Source organism: Eleginops maclovinus, chromosome 15 (assembly GCF_036324505.1).
Source record: "Eleginops maclovinus isolate JMC-PN-2008 ecotype Puerto Natales chromosome 15, JC_Emac_rtc_rv5, whole genome shotgun sequence".
In the NCBI taxonomy this organism is placed as follows: Eukaryota; Metazoa; Chordata; class Actinopteri; order Perciformes; family Eleginopidae; genus Eleginops; species Eleginops maclovinus.
The window spans coordinates 10,594,769-10,614,664 of record NC_086363.1 but is presented as its reverse complement, the minus strand read 5'-3'; the positions used below and the strand labels follow the sequence as shown (position 1 = coordinate 10,614,664).

The 19,896-nt window shown below is 41.9% G+C and overlaps 1 protein-coding gene across 1 annotated transcript in view; it reads right to left on the bottom strand.

Moving 5' to 3' along the window:
* xkr6b (XK, Kell blood group complex subunit-related family, member 6b) overlaps positions 1–18,690 on the bottom strand; it is a 39,676-nt gene extending 20,986 nt beyond the window's left edge. The window contains exons 1-2 of the mRNA XM_063902437.1: positions 18,606–18,690; positions 17,756–18,523 (exon numbers count right to left, since the gene is read on the bottom strand). Of these exons, the coding sequence (XP_063758507.1) occupies positions 17,756–18,324 (569 nt within the window). The 5' untranslated portion in view covers positions 18,325–18,523; positions 18,606–18,690. The remainder of the gene's footprint in view (positions 1–17,755; positions 18,524–18,605) is intronic.
* Positions 18,691–19,896: the final 1,206 nt, after the last annotated feature.

Sequence of the window (19,896 nt, the reverse complement as noted above, 5' to 3'; positions counted from 1 at the left end):
GTGAGTGTTAAGTTGGAGGTGGCATCCGATGGTGTTATTAAATGGAAAGTCAGTGGATTACTAAAGCCCTTTCAAGTTATCCAAAGTAGTAGTACAACATTTCATGGCAATTTTAGTTTAGATAGGTTACTCTGGAGTGGGTTGTTAGCAAGCTATAGAAGGCAATATACTGTAGACTACTGACTGGATATTGTTATTATATGAATAACAATTACATGTGAATCTAGTTTTTTTAAATAAATAACTGCATCATGGTAAAAATAAGCAATGCAGTTACATAATATACATAATTAATAAGACAATACAATAAATTGGCTAAACTAAGGTTAGCTAGATTTACTCTTAAGCAAAGCAACTGATAACAGAGCCTCTGTCTTAGGTGCCACATCATCCCTCTAACTCAAGATCGCTCTGTCCCTTGTTTATTTCCTCCGTCTGCACCAGGCTGTGTGTGCGATAGTGACTTTGAGAGAAACTATCATTTCCAGGGAGAAGCGAGGAAACTGGCTCAGTAACGGCACAGCCTCGGGCCTGACACACAGCTCCTCTGCCCAATCCTCAGCGGAGCTGCCTGTAACCAGAACGATACCTGACGGGCGAAAAAGCAAAAGCGAGGCCATGTAGCCTAATGGTGGGTGGAGGCCAGTCACAAGATATTCACATGTACCTTCCACCCTTGAATTCTGGTTGCAGTCTACTCCAGGAACAACTAAGATAGGACTGCTGGGATGTGTTTTATAGGTCATTATTACTACCAGTTGTCCTCTGTGCATTGATCCAGAGCAGGCACATCATTAAGAGGCCATCATCACCGCTTAAAATGTCAAAGATTACACCAAACCCATCTTGCATCATGACTCTGTGAATGCTCTCCCTGCCATCTTTCTCGCACTTTCACAATTCAGGGGAGCTAAAGCGGGGAACTTGAAGTTTAAGGAATCTACATACAGACGTTAGGATTTGAGAACTAGAATTTGTATTTTCTGCAGCTATAGTGAGGCCCAACAAATGTATCGGTCTTGTTTCATGTCAGATTGATATAGAGCTGTTTTAATAAGAATTACTGGATTATATTCCCTGAACTACACTAAAACCGGGTTTGAGTTAGTGTTAGGTCCTGTTACAGTTTTCATTCATCACTGAAACCAGTTGTCATCAACCTTTTGGGCTTCCTACAAAAAGACCAATGCCAATTTTTGATCCCTCTTCAAATGTTCAATATGCCTTTGAGCTGTGAGCAGTTCAACCAGAGTACATTTTCCCTCTAAGATCGCTTGATTTGAATCCTTTTCAGAAGCCTGATGTGGTATGGAAAAGCAAAAGTAAGGAGTCTTGTCAAACAAGTGCCTAACAAATGGAATCAAGTATTTAAAAACTCCATGACGTTATTGTGCAGAGCAGATATGCCCCCTCAAACCTTTTGGCAGAGCAGCTCTGCGGGAGGCTCCTGCTTCTCATCACCCTGCAGAATAAGCAGACGGAGACAAAACGTCTTGTGCAAAATAACCGAACAAGAATCCACCCACCCTGGCTCTCCAATAAGTTGAGTGGCCCCCTGCTATGTGGCGCGTTGGAATGACACCATCTGCACAGGGCTTGAAACGCCCCCTCACTTGGACCTCAGCGGGGCGCGAATGTACTCACAAGTGGATACTATGGTAACTACATTTGAGGTTTTTGAACACCTGTCAAATGATATCCAATGATACCTGAAGAACATGGGATAGTGTGGCTGAGAGACGCTCTTGTGCACACAGTACAAAGAAAACACAGAGTGCATTATAGTTCAGATTCTTAGGGATTCCCTGTCCTCCCACCTTCCCGCCTTTCTCTCTTATTACCTCCACCAATGTGAGAGAGACTGCTCATATCGCTGGTTGCTCAAAACTTCAGGCCAATTCCACACTTTATTCAAAGCTTGCAAGGAGACAAGAGTCTGACGGACAGGAAAAAGGAGGGGTTGGCAGAAGTAAGGGCAATGGGAGAAGGTGGGATGAGCCACACTGTGCAGCGTCAGACAAACACCATCTGTAAACCAGAGAGCTACCACAGAACCTCGTTATCCACATGATGCGGATGGAATCCAGCGTCCAGTTGAGACAGGAAAGAATATCGATGAAGCTTGGCGTCCAAAATGCTGCAACAGCCATGGTCATCTTACACTTATGCATGACTCGCTAATTCATGTCAATATCGGGCAACATCCGGTTACGGCGGGTGAAGGGATTGCCTTGGGAGGCGGGGAACATCTGCATAAGGGCGGGCTCAGGCGGTTTAATGGTTTCATTTTTGCTGCGGACCAAAAAGAGCTGTGGAAAACGACAGTGGTAAAGCTCAGTAAGAAACTCCTTTCTTGCAACCGGGCGACTAAAAGCTCTCAGGGGAGTAGACACACTCAGCCCACTCGTTGCCATGGCGATTAAATGTCAATCAAGAAATGGCAGTGCTCTCTGCATTACATTTTACACCCACATTCGGCCGCTCTCCGTCTCTCACTGCCCTTATTCAAGCTAAAACACCAAGGCAAATAAACATAAACACGTGTAGGTGGAGGTCACTGATCATGTCCGAAAAATCATCCATCTTTGATCGAAAGGATTTGATATTTAAGTTTTACACAGCAGGATATGAAATATTCAGTTGGCTCAAAGTAATTTAGCCTCCTCGTTTTTTTCAGATTTCATTACGCATACAGCACTACATATATTCCAGTCTACTATCTGTTCTCAGTATTTTCCATTTACTCCCCCCTTATCTTCGCCTCTCTTTGTCTCTGTGGCTCAGACTGTGCTGTTGAGTCTCAGTGGGGCTGAGCAAAAGTGACCTCACAATCGACTGCTAATACAACTGTCAGCGCCTGCTGCCCACCAAGGCCCACCGGGGGTTGGTCTTGGAGAAGACGCAGGGAAATGGGAGATAGAGAGAGAGAAAGAAAGAGGTGACTGTATGAGCAGAAATGAGTGAGAGGAAAAAAACAAAAGGCCCTGGAGGGGAGAAAGCTGTAAAAATGTGAAGCATAAAACTTAGCGTGGTGAGCATACAGAAGCAAGGCAAGACATGCACAGTGAGACACAACTTATGTCAGTGGGTTGCAGAGACAGACTGCTCACACTACCATGAGTCACCGAGGTCATCGTGTGACAAGGCTGCACACTGTAGCATCCCGGTAAGCAGGCCGGAGAGGTGGATGGCTCTGAGGAGACAATGTTTCTACCTCACCGGACACAACAGGGTGCACATGCCACAGTGCGCTGTGAAAAAACAGGTGCATCTTCACGTAGATACATGTGCTATTTGATCTCATCTTAGTCTACATCAACGTCCTCAAGCATCTAGATTCTGTGGGATCTGACCCCCTTTTTATTTTTTTACACAGACCTACTTTAAATCAATCTTGGTTTTTGTGGAACAGGAAGTGACGTGAGAAGGTGGAACTAACTACAACTGAACGCTTAACAAGGGGTCTGCCAAATAACACACGTAGTTTACTTGATTTGCACACTTCACTGAATTAATTATGTGAAAATGAAATCCAAAGTACTCAAGGACGACGGAGTAAGTAGTTGTCACATTTTAGGATGACTTTAAACCGTACCAAACCTTTTTCTAAGTGATATTCCACTAAAAAGATGAAGAATGCAATGTACATATTTTACAAAACATAAAAGGACACTAGCCACACATTTTTCTTTGTTATCCCCAGAAATGTCTAAAAATATATAACACTTTTTCTGAACAGCTTTACTTACCGATCATATATTCTCCAGCAGCACAGATAAATCCCATCACAGTTCAGACACTTGGATAATGAAGTGTCAGATTTTTTTGCTGTAATTCTGATGGGCAGATGCTGCGCAAAGAGCTAATTAAAACTGCACCAGGAGTTCTGTGGCGAATCATTAATTGCCTTATTACTGCAGCTTCAGATGATCTATTTAATAATTCTCACTGTAGAACAAATGAATTCAGAGAGTCCCGCAGACAGAGCATTTTTACATTCCTCATAATCAACATCCACTGAACGCTCTCCTATGATCTCTTCGTCCTTTCTTTGTCTTTTTCAACTTCAATCACACAGGCAAATATTTCCCTATTATTATTTTCTCTCTATCGTACACAGATTTTGAAAAAAATCCAGAAGCTTTAATGCGAGGCTTGTTAATAACTAGTTGGACACTGTGGTAAACCGTAGGCAAATGAATGTTTTGGCTTAATTAATTTCACAGCGTCTCTGGCAAGGACAGGAGTAAATGAAACCTGACGCATCAAGTCATCATCAACCGTCCAAATCCAGGGAGGAGAATGCACAAACACACAAGCCAGCCTGCACAGTGCACACACACACACACACACACACACACACACACACAGAACTCTGAAGTGTAAGAATGACTGTATAGTATATAAAGCATTTGGCTTGATATATTAATGTAAAAGGGATTTGTAACTATGCAAATGGTGGAGGCATTATATCAAAACTAATAAAACTCATCATTTTTGTGAGCCCTTTCAAGTTCCTAATTTTAACCATTTTCTGATGGGCTCAAATAAATCGTACTCACAAATATACAAAAACACATGGCCAAAGACTTCAGAAACAAAAGCTTCTTAGAAAAAAATCTAGATAGAAAAAAATCCACCCTATGCCATTTGACATGAAAGTCTTAGTTAAGGATTTACTAAGATTTATATTCTACCCAAATTACAGAATAATAAAATGCATTAATAATTAATATTAAGATTTATTTTCTTCAGAAGGAAGGACCTCGAGAGTCTAAGCCACCTTTTTACATTTTGACAAAGTTGGTTCTCCAGATTCTCTGTTATATCTGGCCTTAAAGGATTATGTTGTATTTGGTTTAAAGAAAATAGTCACATATTTGATTAATAAAGCTATAGACATTTATCAAATTATTAACATCTCTTGGTTAGTCAAAATGTTAACCAGACCCACATTTAAAGATTCCTTATTCCTGTTGGTTTATGTGTTATTTACCGACTGGAATCTGCACAACTTCCACTTCAAAGCCAAAAAGTTCTGAAAATTCTCAGAAATATGGAAAATTAAACATTTATGCTACAGTTTGACCTCTGACCTATTGTTGCTGAGAAAGACCGGCTGACAAACTTGTGAAAAGATTGACTCTTGTTTGCAGATATACCTAAAAGTAGCCGATATTCATTGGGCTAGCTCAGATTAGAAACAAGAATCAAGGCCTAATAAGGACATAATGAGGATGGCAGAAACACTATAATGTATATTACACTCAACCCAGAATGCTGAGGGGGGGGGGGTGAGGAGAAAAAACATTTGATATGTTTAAGGTCACCTCCAGCATGTCTACTATAAGAAAATGTTCACATGTTTTGTGCTGATGTGAGAAGAGTAGCTAGGTGATCCTCTGAACTAAAATCCTGTTGAAAAGCCGCCTTAAAGTCACATTTTTGGTGACGTCCTTCAGGTTCAGACTGCACATAGGAGCGTAAACCCCTCACTGTGCAGATATTATGTCGGCTGCGAGCCTGTGGTGCTTGACAGTGCTGCATATTGCTCCATGTGTTACATTCACTTGTCTTCAAAGAGCAGAGATTTGTGCCCAGTGGGAAGGTGAGCGAGAGGAGAGCTCGACCATGCCAAAAAAGACAAAGACCAGTCTCGAATCTCTTGTGGCAGTGAGGGAAAAATGCCAGAGAGGACAGAAAACAAACAACCACCTCTCTCTTGAACATAAATGGTTTGGGAAAAGCCTCAAAGTCTGGCACTGAAAACACAATATCAAAAAAGTCCCAAATAAATCAATAAACAGACACTGAAACATTTGATAGTGCTGCTTGATTTTGGATTCCCAAGGACCTCTCCCGTCGGTACAGACGAAAATAATTCTTGTGCTTTTTTTTTTTTTTTCTTTTGCCTAGCTCTCAGATAAATGTTAAGCTTATTTCAAAAGGCTCCATGATTAAACATCCTGCTAATCTTGCCGCGTCCCGCATAAAACTGCACAGAGCATGAATCTATTTATTGCAAAATGTGAGCGGAGTCAAACATAGAAACAGGGGTTGCCACAAAAAAATCATGTAAAAATGGCCACTTTCTGAAGAGTATGAAAAGATGTGTTCATCTACTCATAGAGGTTTAATGTTGCATGTGTGGGAGATAAAAGGAAGAGAAAACTATGTGAATGAGTTTGTGTGTCCTTGTCCCGGAACAAACATTACTTTAAATACATTAGAGCAAATAGGCCTTTATATATATATCTATTTCAATCAAACATCATTTCCAAACAACATTCTCTCTCTTGAAAAATCAGCTTTCTGGTCATAGTTTTTTAGGCTTCTTCCAAACCTCTAATTCATATGGAGGGAATGGAGTTGCAGCAGCAGTTTTCAAGCTGTTATGTCCCTTAAAGGAATACTGGTCTAATCCACTCAGACACGGTGGCTGAAAATATCTCACTGACTCCATTTCATCCTGAAAACCCCGCAGACCAAGTCCAACGTAGAACAATGATCATCTACACACTGGGCCTAAATTGACACACTATGCAGTATATTAACACGCCTAGCATTCTAGATAAATGATTGTTGACGTGTTCATATACAAGTATCATTAAGAAAATGCAGTAAATCTGGTTTGTGTAATTGCATAAGCTGTGAATTTATGGCAATTGCACTAAAGCATCAGTCAAGATCCTCTGCACAAATGTAATATTTAGAATGTTGTTGTTTTACCTTATTTCATAGTATGCCCTTAACTCTTGAACAACCTCTCTAAAATGTTTAATATCATGTTAAAAAATGAGATTGGTTTGGAATTTGGCTGGATTTTGGTTTTGTCTTCATTTTATACCTTTGTATATTGTCATTTTTACACTAATTTCTGCCTGTTTTCAGATGTTGGTGTCCCCCTCTTTCCTCTTTTCTTCTTTCTGTTCAGCACTTTGTAAATTCTGCTTTGAAAGTTGCTATAAGAGTCAATGTTGCATTCTTTTAATTCCACTAATGAGGATCTGAATTTATAATAATACGATCAACACTCTCACACCATGTCTTTCTGAAGAGCTGAACTATGCGTCAAAGCGTCAGATATTTTACACTATACCATACGAGATGAGTCAAGTGCTTATCAAAACTAATGTTAGCATAAGGCAGGAGAACATTCACACCTCCTATGCATTCACACTCACACTCGCCAATCTGCACACACATTTACAAGTATACAGTCTAGGTGAGAGGCAGGTGGCTGAAGTTTATATAAGGGGATCAACAGAGGAGTGATCTCTTGCTTTTGTCCCAAAAGCTTGCACGCAGTTAATTTGCCACTCACTCTGAGGGCAAACAGGAGGGAGGGAACAAAGCAAGAGATGAAAGAAGAAAGAGTCATACAGGCAAGGAGGAAGGAAAAGCTGGAACAAAAGGGGAAGAAACGAGAGAACAGAAGAAGACAGAGGGTCACAAAGAGGTACAAGGGTTAGAAAAAAATAACCAGAAAACTCAAATCTGAAGCTCAATTTGGTGTGAACCTATATAGTTGATGACTGTTGGACTTCTGAGCAGACGCCCTCTCTACTGTGATGCTAGTAGGTCTCCCTCAGGATCCTAATTGAGCTCTCCTGGCTTGCCACGGTCACCTGGAGAAAGGAAAAAGCCAGCCAACCACAATCATGAGGATGAGAGGAAGGGATGGATAGTGAGGATATTGAGGAGTGTCTGAATATGGACTGTCCTCAATATGATGAGGCCCCAGTATCGTGTCAGCCAGATCAGATGTTTCTTACAGGAAATGAAACCTGTGAATCAACAAAGCATGAGGATTTAGAATTTAATATTTTTAAGGCAATAGTGGGGAAATATTGCATATTCGCCTTGTCACCAATACGTAGATAAGAAGTGTGATACGAGTCTTACATCTGTCTTTAACCGTGAAGCTGGAGCCAGGAGATGGTTGGCTTATCTTAGCATTAAGACACTAATTTAGGGGGAAATTTGATCAAAAATCTCAAATGAACATGTTTTATTTGGTCTTATATATTTTGTGTTTAACCCATTCAAAAAAACTTGAGTAAAATGGGCAGGAAAGGCCTTATATTAAACATGAGCAGAAATCACATGGTTCGTCCCTTTAATAAAAAAAAAGATCTTTTTGAGACCCCCGTGTTTAGTATCTTAACTTAGTATCTTGACTGACTGTGTGGTAACATTAAAAATATATATTTGTATCTAATGAGACAGCAAACCTTTCAATTGTAATGTGATTCTTTTTTTTAAAGGAATCAATACTTGATTTTTCAGTTATAGGCAACACATCCTTATTTAATTCAAACAGTACAGTGAATAACTGGCCGACTGATTGAATTATACTGTTACTCACAAACCACCATCTCAGCACATGGACCTGAAACCCCTGTGAATCAAACCAATCACATCTAACTTTTACACTTACTATTCCTACCTTAGGTATTAATTGCATGGTGACACCAGGCTTAGTGAGCTGAGACAGTATGCACACGATAAGATGAAAGGAGTGTGCTCTTTTGACTTTGCATGCGGCGTATCTTCATATTGCTCAATTCTCAGCAAGTGTAACAGCTCACTAAGCAGGGTATCACCATGCAAATACGAGAATGAGGAGAGACGACTGTGAATCCCTGAGAGTGTGACACCGTGAGAGCGAGAGAACTAACGGGGCTGTTCAATTATTTATAAGCAGAGATTGTCTGTTTATCAAGCTGACGCCTGGAGCGTCGACCATGATTAGACTCAAACAATGGTGGTCTTCTCTGAGCACTGCTGATGCAGCTTCCAAGACACAGCCCAGATATTTGAAAAAAAACAGACGGCTTCAAAAAAGTGCTGAGAAGTGTGTGTGTGTGTGTGTGTGTGTATATATATTATCCTTTGAATTAGGATCTGTTTAACTCATAAGATGCTTTCTTACATTTTGCCTACAGAAATTTGACCAGAAAAGCGATACTTTGTGGTAATCTGGTGAAAATACCTTTATTTGGTAGTCCTTTATGGAAAAATTAACAAAAGAATTACATTAGTTTTTATCAATCTGAAAGTGCCTACATACGGTAACTGTCCCGAATATTCATTTATTTCCATGGTATAGTGTGTTTGTGTTTTTTTTACTTCTATAAAGTTGCATTCACCTTTTATTTCATTATAGTTTTGTGTCCCCTGTAAGGCAGAGTGTAACTTGGCGAAGAAAATATATTGTTATTATTCAACAACACTTTTTTTTAGTCCTTTGTTTGAGCATACAGCTCCGGAGGAAAATATCTGGGTCCTTTTCATTTCCTGATTGTTTGAGTTTCTCCGCCTGCTGCTTGTTTTTCTTCCCATTCACTCTGGGTAGGTTGTGTACAGCCACTGCATGTGAGCTCCTGGGCTGAGTGCAGTGTCCCACAGATGTATGTGAACCAACATTGTTTTGACTTGAGCTGAAAAGTGGCTGACAGCCGCACTGCGCTGAGTCGTGGGGCTGATTCTCAGTGGATCTGAAATACTAGCAGCCCTTTTCACAAAAAAAAACCGAGTAATTTGATTCAGTAGCTATATCAAAATCTTATTTTATCCACCTTCAAATGTTGGTTCCATTTTTGCACCATTTGGTATTGATTCACTGTATTGTGTGTAGTCTTTTCAACAGACCATAAATAAGCCTTTGAAAAGCTGCAAATCCAAATGAATGGTGTATAGCGTTTAGAGGAGAGCCAATTAGCCACAGGTTGAAACAGTGTAACAGTTTCTTGCAGAAATTAGACGTTTTGTCAGAAATAAGGGGCAGAAGGAAAGAAGTGAAAAGGGTGGTTGAATTTGGGGGATCTGAAAATGGGCTCTGTATGGAGTAAAAGACGGGGGGGTGGCAGGATAAGGGAAAGAGGGAGGGTTGTTGAGTAGTAATGGGGCAGGAGCCAGATGCTCTAGTTTCCTTGACAGAAAGGGAGGTCAAGTGCCGCTTTATGTGAAGGCAACACAGGGAGAGAAACATAGCCTTAAAGAGATGATGGAGGGGAGGGAGGATGCCTTTAACTGGTGGTGAGGGACACAGCGTTTTAGCTCACAGTGTAGAAAGCCCGACCACTCTAACTACAGAAAATACGGAGAGGATAACACGGCGCAGAGGAACAGTGTGGTGTCTCCTTCCAGGACGGATGGAGGAGGATAAAAGGCTTTATGAGGAGCCTAAGAACATTAATAGGTGTAAGTGATAGGGAGGGATAAAAATAAAAACATATGTTAACTTTGCAGGGAGGACAGATGGTAATAGTGTTGCTTGAGCTTGCAAAGAGCATTAATGGAGGGAGAGAGAGTACATAGAGAACCGACTATCGTCTCACATTGTCCATCTGGGAGAGCGGGCATCACCTTATTCAGGAGAGACTACAGGATAAGGAATGCAACTATTAAGCTGGAGTTTCAATATTAAAAAATAGCCTTTCACCTCGCACTAGATATCCTGTGGGCCAAGGTTATGATTTTCTCCAAGCAGAATATACAGCAGGATAATGTGAAAACATATTAATCACACAACACACACAATGTGTTGGTTGTGTGCGCTTCAGAAGAGCTCAAAGGAAAAGTTGCAACAGGGCAGATTTAGATTTTAGTTTAGAGGGGAATGGAAATAACAGCTGTAGGGAGAATTGAATTGTGGCAGCCAATATATAATTGCCAAACAGAACTAGGCCCACGCCACAATGAACAAACAACAGACTTGAAAGTCAATAAACCCGTCATCAGTCAAGTTCCAAAAGCATGCAAGCTACAACTGTAGCAAGCCAAAGAGAAGAGTGCAAACATGTTAACATACACAGAAGCAAATAGGGAAATACTAAGTAGATTAAAAGAGGATCTAATATAAGAGCAAAGTCAACAATACGAAATAAGAAGTATCACAAGAAAGAGATACCCGGCCAAAAGACGAAACCTTTTTCCTGCACAATGAGTATTGATCTTCTGGCATAAATGCTAAAAAACGTTTGGGATATTCCAGTTGTACTTCCCAGTTATTGCGTCCTGCTGAATATGCACAGACGTTTATTCCAGCTTGCCTTGATTTCGAGTTCCAGCTCCACACAGTTGTTTTTATCGGCTTTCTTGGCAAAAGAGAGATTTTTTTTTTGTGGCCACCAGGTAAATTTGAAGCTAAGCTAACCTTATTCAGTTGTTTTACACTTTCAGACTACCATACTATGTCAGTGCATTCAGCCTTTAGGACATTGGTTCCTAAAACAACTGCTAACAAATATAAATAAAACGTGGCACAGTAGCTTTCAGCAAACATCACAAACGCAGTACAAAACAGTGCTTTTATGGGGGACTACTTTCAACTGTGGATTAATACACATTTAATGCTCTGGTGAGTATTTCTGGCAGCAAGATGATGTTTGTGGGATGGAATCAAAGTGAACCTCAGTGCCCATGCTTATTATAATAAACAAACATGTCACCCGGTGCACTGGTGTGGTTCACTGATGTGTTTTTAATAGTTTTAATCTCTGTGCTCTGAGGGAAAGTGTGCAATAGATGACTTTTCGTTTTCTAGCCGGGGGAGGGTGGGAGGAGTTCATCGTCCACGGGCTGCACAACCTCTCTCTCATCTAAGTGCCTGAAGAAACAGGACATGGAAATCTCTAATTCTGCCATGTGTTTCTGTGTGTCCGTGAGCAAGAGAGAGGCTGTGATGTGAGACTGCATATGAGGAGGTTTATTTAAAAAAAAGAGCTACTCTCAACTCCCCTGACGTTTGGTTTTGTGTGTGCGCGTACACATATCTATGTGACCTGCATACAAATGTGTGTCTGGTAACCCATCTGCCCATGTGCTTAATATTCCATCATGAATGCAGCCTGTATCTGTCTGTTGACCAGTGCTGAGAGACAGCAAGGATGCAACATCGGGGCCTTCAGGCTTCTACTACAGCATATTGTTTTCAGCAGACAAGCCAGAGACGGTTAAATCAAGCATCATCATCATGGTGTCTTTATCCCCATTTATTCTCCCTGTACTGGATTTAACAGTCTCTGCAGCAACAGCCAGCATCAGCAGAAATGTGACTGGAATCGCCCTCATGCTAGCTACTCATTTACTTTAGGGGTTTTTACCTTAGGTTTAGTAACCAAAAACATTCTTTTATGATTTCAATGACAGTTTAAACGGTGTATTTGCCTCTTTATCAAGCGCTAAAACGTTTGGTTTCAAATAAATACAGCATGCTGAATCAAACGTTTTCCCGGCATTACTTTCTAATTCAATAACTCAGCTTGAAGTCAAATCTTGATGACTCTGAACCAAAAACAGCAATTGAATTTCCTTTTTCCCCTTCTCTCTTCCTCTGCTGCTTGAAAAAAGCTGGAGCACATATTTCTGTGCCATTTATGGCGTTCTGTCTCTTTACCCCCAGCTGTGATACGGTCCCGAGGAAGCTGTCTCTCTTTCGCATTTTGATAGGCTCCTCTGTCGCGTAATTGGGGGTTTTCTTTAAACGCCGGCTTTAAAGGTTTGTCCCCTGTTATCAGTGCTAATGAGAAAGTGAGTGGTGTGGCACAGATATGTTCCCGAGCTACAATGAAAGCTTAATGCGCTGTCTGTAAATATCACACAGTGTAGTCTGATGTGTACCTTAATACAGATAAATGGTTTCCGATTGTGCCTGTGTGCTCTTCTCATCGTTTGTTCTCAAAGGTATTCGAGGGACTGGTATTTTAAGGTTTTTACTATAAAAGGCTGTGTGCAACTTGTAAGACACATTTTGTTCATATGCTTTTACAACAATGGGAAACAATTGGATATATTAAGATATATTCCCACACTCATTTACTCTGCCAGCAAACTGAATGAGAAGCCCAAGTCCCAGCCGTCTATCACAGATTTTCCTCTCTCCAAATATACTCCAAGTAGAGGGAACAAGATGTTCTCATCTCTCTCCATTTGAAACTCTCAATACATAATTATATGGATTGTCACCAATTTATCCAAGCCTTCATCTCTTCACTTTTGTACCTGTCAGCTGTTTTTCTTTTCATATACGGGGCAGCTGGTTGCTTTGTATCATCTGAACGTCTCGCCTCACTGCGTGTACAAACCTTTTTTGGCAACTACAAGAAGCCCAGTCAGCCAAGAGAGGCTTTAGTCGACTCCTTCCCAGTCTGCATTAATATTTACCAGGCTGGGAAGCAGAGGCAGATGTCAACCATGAGGCGATTTTCTTCGCGTTGCTCGGTGGTGAGCCCGCACTCTTGTCCTGGATTAAAGTGTAATCCAAGCATCAGATTTGTGTTGTCAAACATTTCCCACAATTGTAAGGGCTGCTGCAGAACTGGAGAATTCCTTGAGAGCCAAGATGGATTTACAGTTTCAATCATGTAATAATACGACAAAGGTGCTATCACTGTGCTGTCATTTAACCCCTGCACATATGGAGGATTAGCAATTTAATAGACTGAAGTGCATTGCATCTTGGCACTTAAGTGGAATATATTAAGTCAAACAATAACGCACCCACACACTGTCTCCTAGACAGAAGCCAGCATTGTCAAAAAAACAGTAATTAACAAACATATTTTCAGTAACTCTCCACAAACCTCCTGCCAACTTTTTTCATGGTAAATGACAACTTCACTCAAATTAAACTAAACCAACAATACACTATAACCAAACAATAATATAAGTCTATTCCACCCCTTCAATAAACAACTAAATAAATACAATACAATATATATATATATATATATATATATATATATATATATATATATATATATATATATATATATATGTATATATAACACAATAAACAACAAGTGTGCACTGAGCCCAATATTAAGCCTAATATCTTGTTTCATAATATCAAAACATGAACCCCATCGATCAGATATCATTGTGGCTGTGATGCTGTGCAACTGTGATGTGCTTGCCTCATGGCCTGTATGACACCCAATGAGACAGAGTTAATCAATACAAACTCTCATGTACACAACCTGCAACACTCAGTGTGTTTAAATAGGGCGGTATAGGGCCACGGCTGTTGAAAATGCCAATAAAATGCAATGAAACCCATCGCTCGAGTGAGTCAGAATTTAAGGACCGGACAGTTCCTGAGTCTTGTGTTTTTAAACAAACATTAACTGGGTATTCCAAAGATGACCAATTTAAAAAGACACTGTTACACTGCCATCTATTCAAAATACATCAAATGGTTATTGATGCGTGTGTGAAAAGCTAGAAATATGCTACAATGATTATTACAGAAGGAAACACCCAGCCCAATTCCGCAGGGATTTCCACAACAAAGAGCTTCCACAACTTTCTACAAGGAATTCCTTGGGGAGCAAAGACGGATGCATTTGTTTTTAAGCTGTCCATCAGGTCGCCAGGAGACCTCTTTGTATGTGTGATCCACTGTGTGCCTGAGCATATGTGAGTGGAATCTGTAAAGCTTAAGGCACACACACAGGTGTGGGGAGACAGTGACAGACCGGGATTACAGACGCGAGAGGGATCCTCCCTGTTCTGGCAGCAATTAACAAGAAGACAACTGCAAAACAAGCTCTGCAGTCCTGTCGTCGGTTTGGTCCTCAGGTGCACAGAGGGAAGGCAGCAAATTGAATGTAGAAATGATGAGTAATGAGGCAGTGTTTTTGACTCCTGTCAGAATTTCATCTTGCTTTCTTATATTAATGATGGCAAAACATCCCCAAAACTGATACTGTGGCATCTTGTTGAGAATGCTGAGGACTGGCAGTTCCTTTGAAATCCTGCCATTGAAAATGTATTCCCCAGATGATGAAGAAATAGGAGAGATGACAAATACAGATAGTAAATTGTACCATATACTGGAACTAAAACTTACTGTTCGATTTACACATATTAATACAATGTAAGTTGATAGCAGATACTGCCTATTGTTAGTCTGGACTATCACAGTGACTAACAATCTCCATATAAAGTGTTGTAGGTTGTGAACTCTCACTAAGCTGACAAGAGCAGCTTTTGACCTTCAACCCCAAACCAGCATCCGGGCAGAGGATGTCCGAGGGGAAACTGTCAGTGGCCTGACAATGATCCCGCGCCCAAAGCTTGGTGCTGTCACAACATACACACCAACACATTATCTTTCCTTAGAGTTTCTAATGAGCAAATTTCTATGCCGCTACCTTAGGTCAAGTTTTATTACTGTAGCTGTAAATCTGAAGCTAGTCCAAATGCTGTACTGTGGTTTGCATAGTTCTAACATTTAATTTTGTCCCACTACAGAAATGCTCCCAAAGTTTACTATTTAACAACATCAAGGTTTCAAACCACAAAAGGCCAGGCAGAACCGATTTGATGCTCACACTAATGGAATAGCATCAATGTCCATTACAAAACCATTTTGATGCCAAAAATGTATATAATTGCTTCAAGCCAGCATTTTTGATCAAGTGCAATTTTTACACAGATATACCCAAGACACAACAAAGTTTCAACTTCCATAAAAGAATAGTTTGGGAAATTTGGTTAATAGCTTTCTATGTATAGCTACAGCTAGCTTAGCTTAACACTAAGTTGGAAACTGCTTCCCTGGCTCTGTACAAAGGTGACTATCCACCTACTGTATATACAGCACCTCCAGGGCTCCATGTCATTTGGTTGAAGTATAATATAAAATAAAACAGAGAGCATCTTAAAAGGTTATTATATTGATTTTGTTAGCTTTGGGCAGAGCTAGGCTAGCTGTTTTCTAGGGTGTCCGGTCTTTATAGTAAGCTAAGCTAAGCTATCCTTCTTGTGACTATAGATTCACTTTTCCTTTAGACATGAGAGTGGTATCAATCTTTTCATACCTCTGCCAGAAAGCAAATAAGCATATTTTCCCAGAACTTTGAACTGTCTGTGTTTCGTGTGTCTAATCCGATAACATTGCTACAAAAACATGGACACAATCTAGACATCAATCTACACAAAGTCTTCTTCAACCACACCAAAGAGACATAAAGTACATTAAGCATACAGGAAAGATTGGAGACATGACCAAACATCTAATGTGCTAGTTAGATTATGTGACTCCAGTGCAGTTTGTTTTCCCCCAGACACTGCTGCATCCTGTCCAGTGACACCACAGAGAGCTGGCTCCTGATTGCACAACAGAGATTAGACATCTTGAGATGCTCTCACTTTACTTTCACCGACCACGGTAACCACCAACACAACAAATGACTTTAACTGTGCAACAGTCCCAGCACGCCCCATATCTTCTTACCACTACAGATATGAGCAGAGTAATCAATTGAACCACACTGGAGTAAATAAACTTGAGCCCATACAACTGCAGGTAATCAATATAATAGCCTTCAGGTGCAGATTAAAATGAGTCTGATGAGGAATGCAGAATAGATTGTCTCATTCTGGGAAAACCCATCTTGACGGGATGCACCGTCGTCCACTAAATCAAACCTGAGCATTAGTGTGGAGATGATCTTTTCAGCCACAAGGAAATTAGGTTTATTTTTAGACTAAATTGTGAGAGTGGATATGTAAAACTGGATGATCAGGTAACATTTAAGGCTTGTGGCATTTAGGTTTTTTTTTTTTTTAAAAGGTCATTGAGTTTCAGTTTAGATTTGACTCCCAGTCTGTGAGTAATTTAGCCTGTAGCACACATGTTCTTGTGCATTAGACTTAAACACAATCATGGCAAGCAAAAGCCATTGGCCTGATGAAGACCAGAGGCAGCTGACAAACACAAACAACAGAATCAGTGGTCAGTCTGTTGCCCAAAAAACACTACAAAACACTACAAACGTCGACTGAAAAGCTAGTGACTCCTTCCTCTGACTCTTACTGTGTGCTGTTTTACATTTTTTAAGCCTTTGGCTGTCCTCTCAGAGCAGCCATCATGCGTTACTTTTTTCCATTAAATGCCAGCCACTGCGTCTGTCTGCACCAAAAAACAACTCGCAGCTTCCACTGAGCAGCCCAAATGGAGTAAAAGAGCTGCGCACACCACTGTCACATTTCACTAGTAGGCTGTAGCCTCTACATGCCACAGATTACGCGCAGACACGTACACCATGAGTATCCCCTCGGTCCCCAGACGCATCAATGTGTATGGCCAAAAAGCGGATTTGGGGACCATAGATGTCGAGCATCGCCGAGGAGTCGATGACATCATGTCTGTGGGGGGAAGATGTAGTTTTGTGAGCCGTGAAAACAGATGCTCGTCTGGCCTCTAGTTGCAGAGTTGGAGAATTCGACGCGGGGAGGGAGAAGGGGTGAAATGAGGCAACCGTGTGCACTGCGATGTGAACGGCGCGCCTGACGCACACACTCAGACACTCAGACACCAACACACACGCACGCACGCACACACACACAAGCTGTCGGCTACTACCTGTCTGTCTTTGAACAAATAGCCCTCTTCCCTCCCCACACAAGCGCAATGGCGCACTGTGATGAAACAATCACAGCGGTGCGAAATCTGTGCAGCTGTAGCAGTTTGATATGGACACATTTGGATGAGGGGCATGGGAGTTGTTGCAAAGCGTTCAGAATGTATATTGTAAACGCATGCATGTTTGACAACACACAGTGGAGCGTAATGGCATCACCACGGTGCTGCTTTTTACCCGTGTCATGTACACAGCAGCGGGTTATACCAGGTGACAGTCAGGAGGAGGTTAGAAGGCTGAGAGAAAGGTTAGAGTGAGAGGGGCTGGGAACATTGTGCTTTGGAGGTTTTAGGTGAACCAAAACTTGAAGTTTGTCTTACCTCCACACTTGTCCCAACTGAAAGATGTGTATGACGGTCTGCCAGACCCAGACAGAGAGGAGGCAGCACCTGTCTCTTTGCAGAGTGGCTGAAGCTCTACGGTTACTCAGCCCTTCCACGGAGCCCAGTCCTCCCCCAGTGTAATCCTGCACAAACCACCTGAAGCTCAGGATCTGGACCAGGACCGAGGGCACCAGCACAAAGAACAGGGTCAGGCCTGACCACAGGAATTCCTGCTTGTGGTAATAGTCGATGGCCAGCCACAAATCAGTCCCCACGTCCCAGAAAAAGACCAGCAGCGCAAGGATGATCCACAGGCAGTCCAGCCAGAGGCGCTCCTCCTGAGGTGGCCGCGCCGCATCTCTCTCCTTCCCTTTCCCCTTTCCCCGGAGGTAATGCAGGCAGGCGCTCCGGCAGCCCCAGTAGCACGACGAGGTGTTGCAGCAGTGACAGATGTGGAAAGAGCTGCTGTTCCGATTGTCATCCTCCCCTGTCCCCACCACCTCGTCCAGGTTGTGCAGCTGGGCGAAACCGGTGACGACCCCGCGACCATCGGATTTCGCTGCCATCTTTCCCTCTGATGTTCCCACCTCCTCCGGCTTCCGGGGTTCGTGACGACACTTCCCTGACACCTGTTTTGCACCCCAAATGTTGGAGCCATCTAAACGCGGGGTGTCAGTGCGTCGCCGTCCCCGGATAGCGCACCAGTGGCGCCACGGACGCAGCACATCTTGTCTTCCTCTCCGCCTACTGCAGATCTATTCCCTCCTAGTGGCAAAAATTCAACCTAAAGTTCAAACTATTTAATTTAGAACTCTTGCATCCATCTGGGCTCGTCCAATTTTTACACCTGCATTAATCTCCTTTCCCGCTGCGCAGTCGTTTCCCCTCTCTGCAGCTCTCCTCCAGCTGCACGCCCAGTGCCATGAACAGACCGTCCCTCCACTGTCCCACCCCGACGTTATTCATCCCCCCCACTTCTTCCCTCCTCCCGCTCTCTCTCCCCCTCCTGTCTGTCTCTCTCACTTTCTCCTTCTCACCATGGTTGCCATCTAGTGTCTCGTTTGAAGCCCCCCAAAATATGCAGGAGAGACTGCATGATGTAATGCAACATGCCTCATCTCCACCAAAGATAGTCTTTCCTGTTGTTTGAGCATTTCAATCAGCCACAGTGACACTGTGTGGGGGCACTTTTTGTAGTAGGAAGGCGGAACAAAAGCATAAAGCTGCGCAAGTGAAAGGGGAAAGAGCATTCCACACTGAGTTTAAATGCTCTATAAAGGGTTTATAATGACCTTACTGTGCTTTTTAGTAATTGTATCCCTTACAGGTGTATTTTTTCTCCTTGACATTTTTAGTGTAGTTGTGAAAACAGAAATTGAATTTTAACATCTCTGAATCAAAAACCATTCAAGGTTAATGTTGGAAGGCTGTGCAAGAATATATGTGTGTATTTTTTGTAAAAGCATCAGTAGTCAAGCCTAGAATATTTATACCAAGAATCAAAAATAGGTGGTGAAAAAAGGTGGTGGACAACATTGTGATTTGTCTTTCTTCATATCCCCCAACCCTATTTCAAAATAACTCTAATGGCACGACACAACAGCTATAGGAAGCTTCTACAAGTCCTCTGGGTAAAAGAGAAATTGATCTATAGGTGAAACCATCGATGGTTGCTATAGAGACATGTTGGGTTTTCCCTCCTTTCCTGTAGCATTTTTTTTAGCAGCATTCAAGGCTTAAGGGATGTGCTGTAAGTGACGTTTTTCCCCTCGGGTTGCATGTAAAAGTAAGGCGAGTCCACTGCAGGCTCAACAACACGGTGATTAGATGGAACCCACTGAGCTGCCATGCAGGGTCACATCAAGTCACATCCAGTGTGAGATTGATTGGATCATGTCCGCTTCACCCCCTACTGCTCTGCTCTGCTCTCCTGTTCAGACGCAGGATTTGATGTGAGCTGTCCAGTGTTGAAGCAGTGCTGAATCAAAGACAATGAAAACGAGTAAATCAGTGTTAAAAACAACATTAAAAAGCACAGGATCGTGTCTCATTCATAATCAAAGTGACTGACCAACATATGTGTAATACAATTAAAGATGACCAGAAACCTCCCTCGCTCACCCCTTATACTGTTAGCT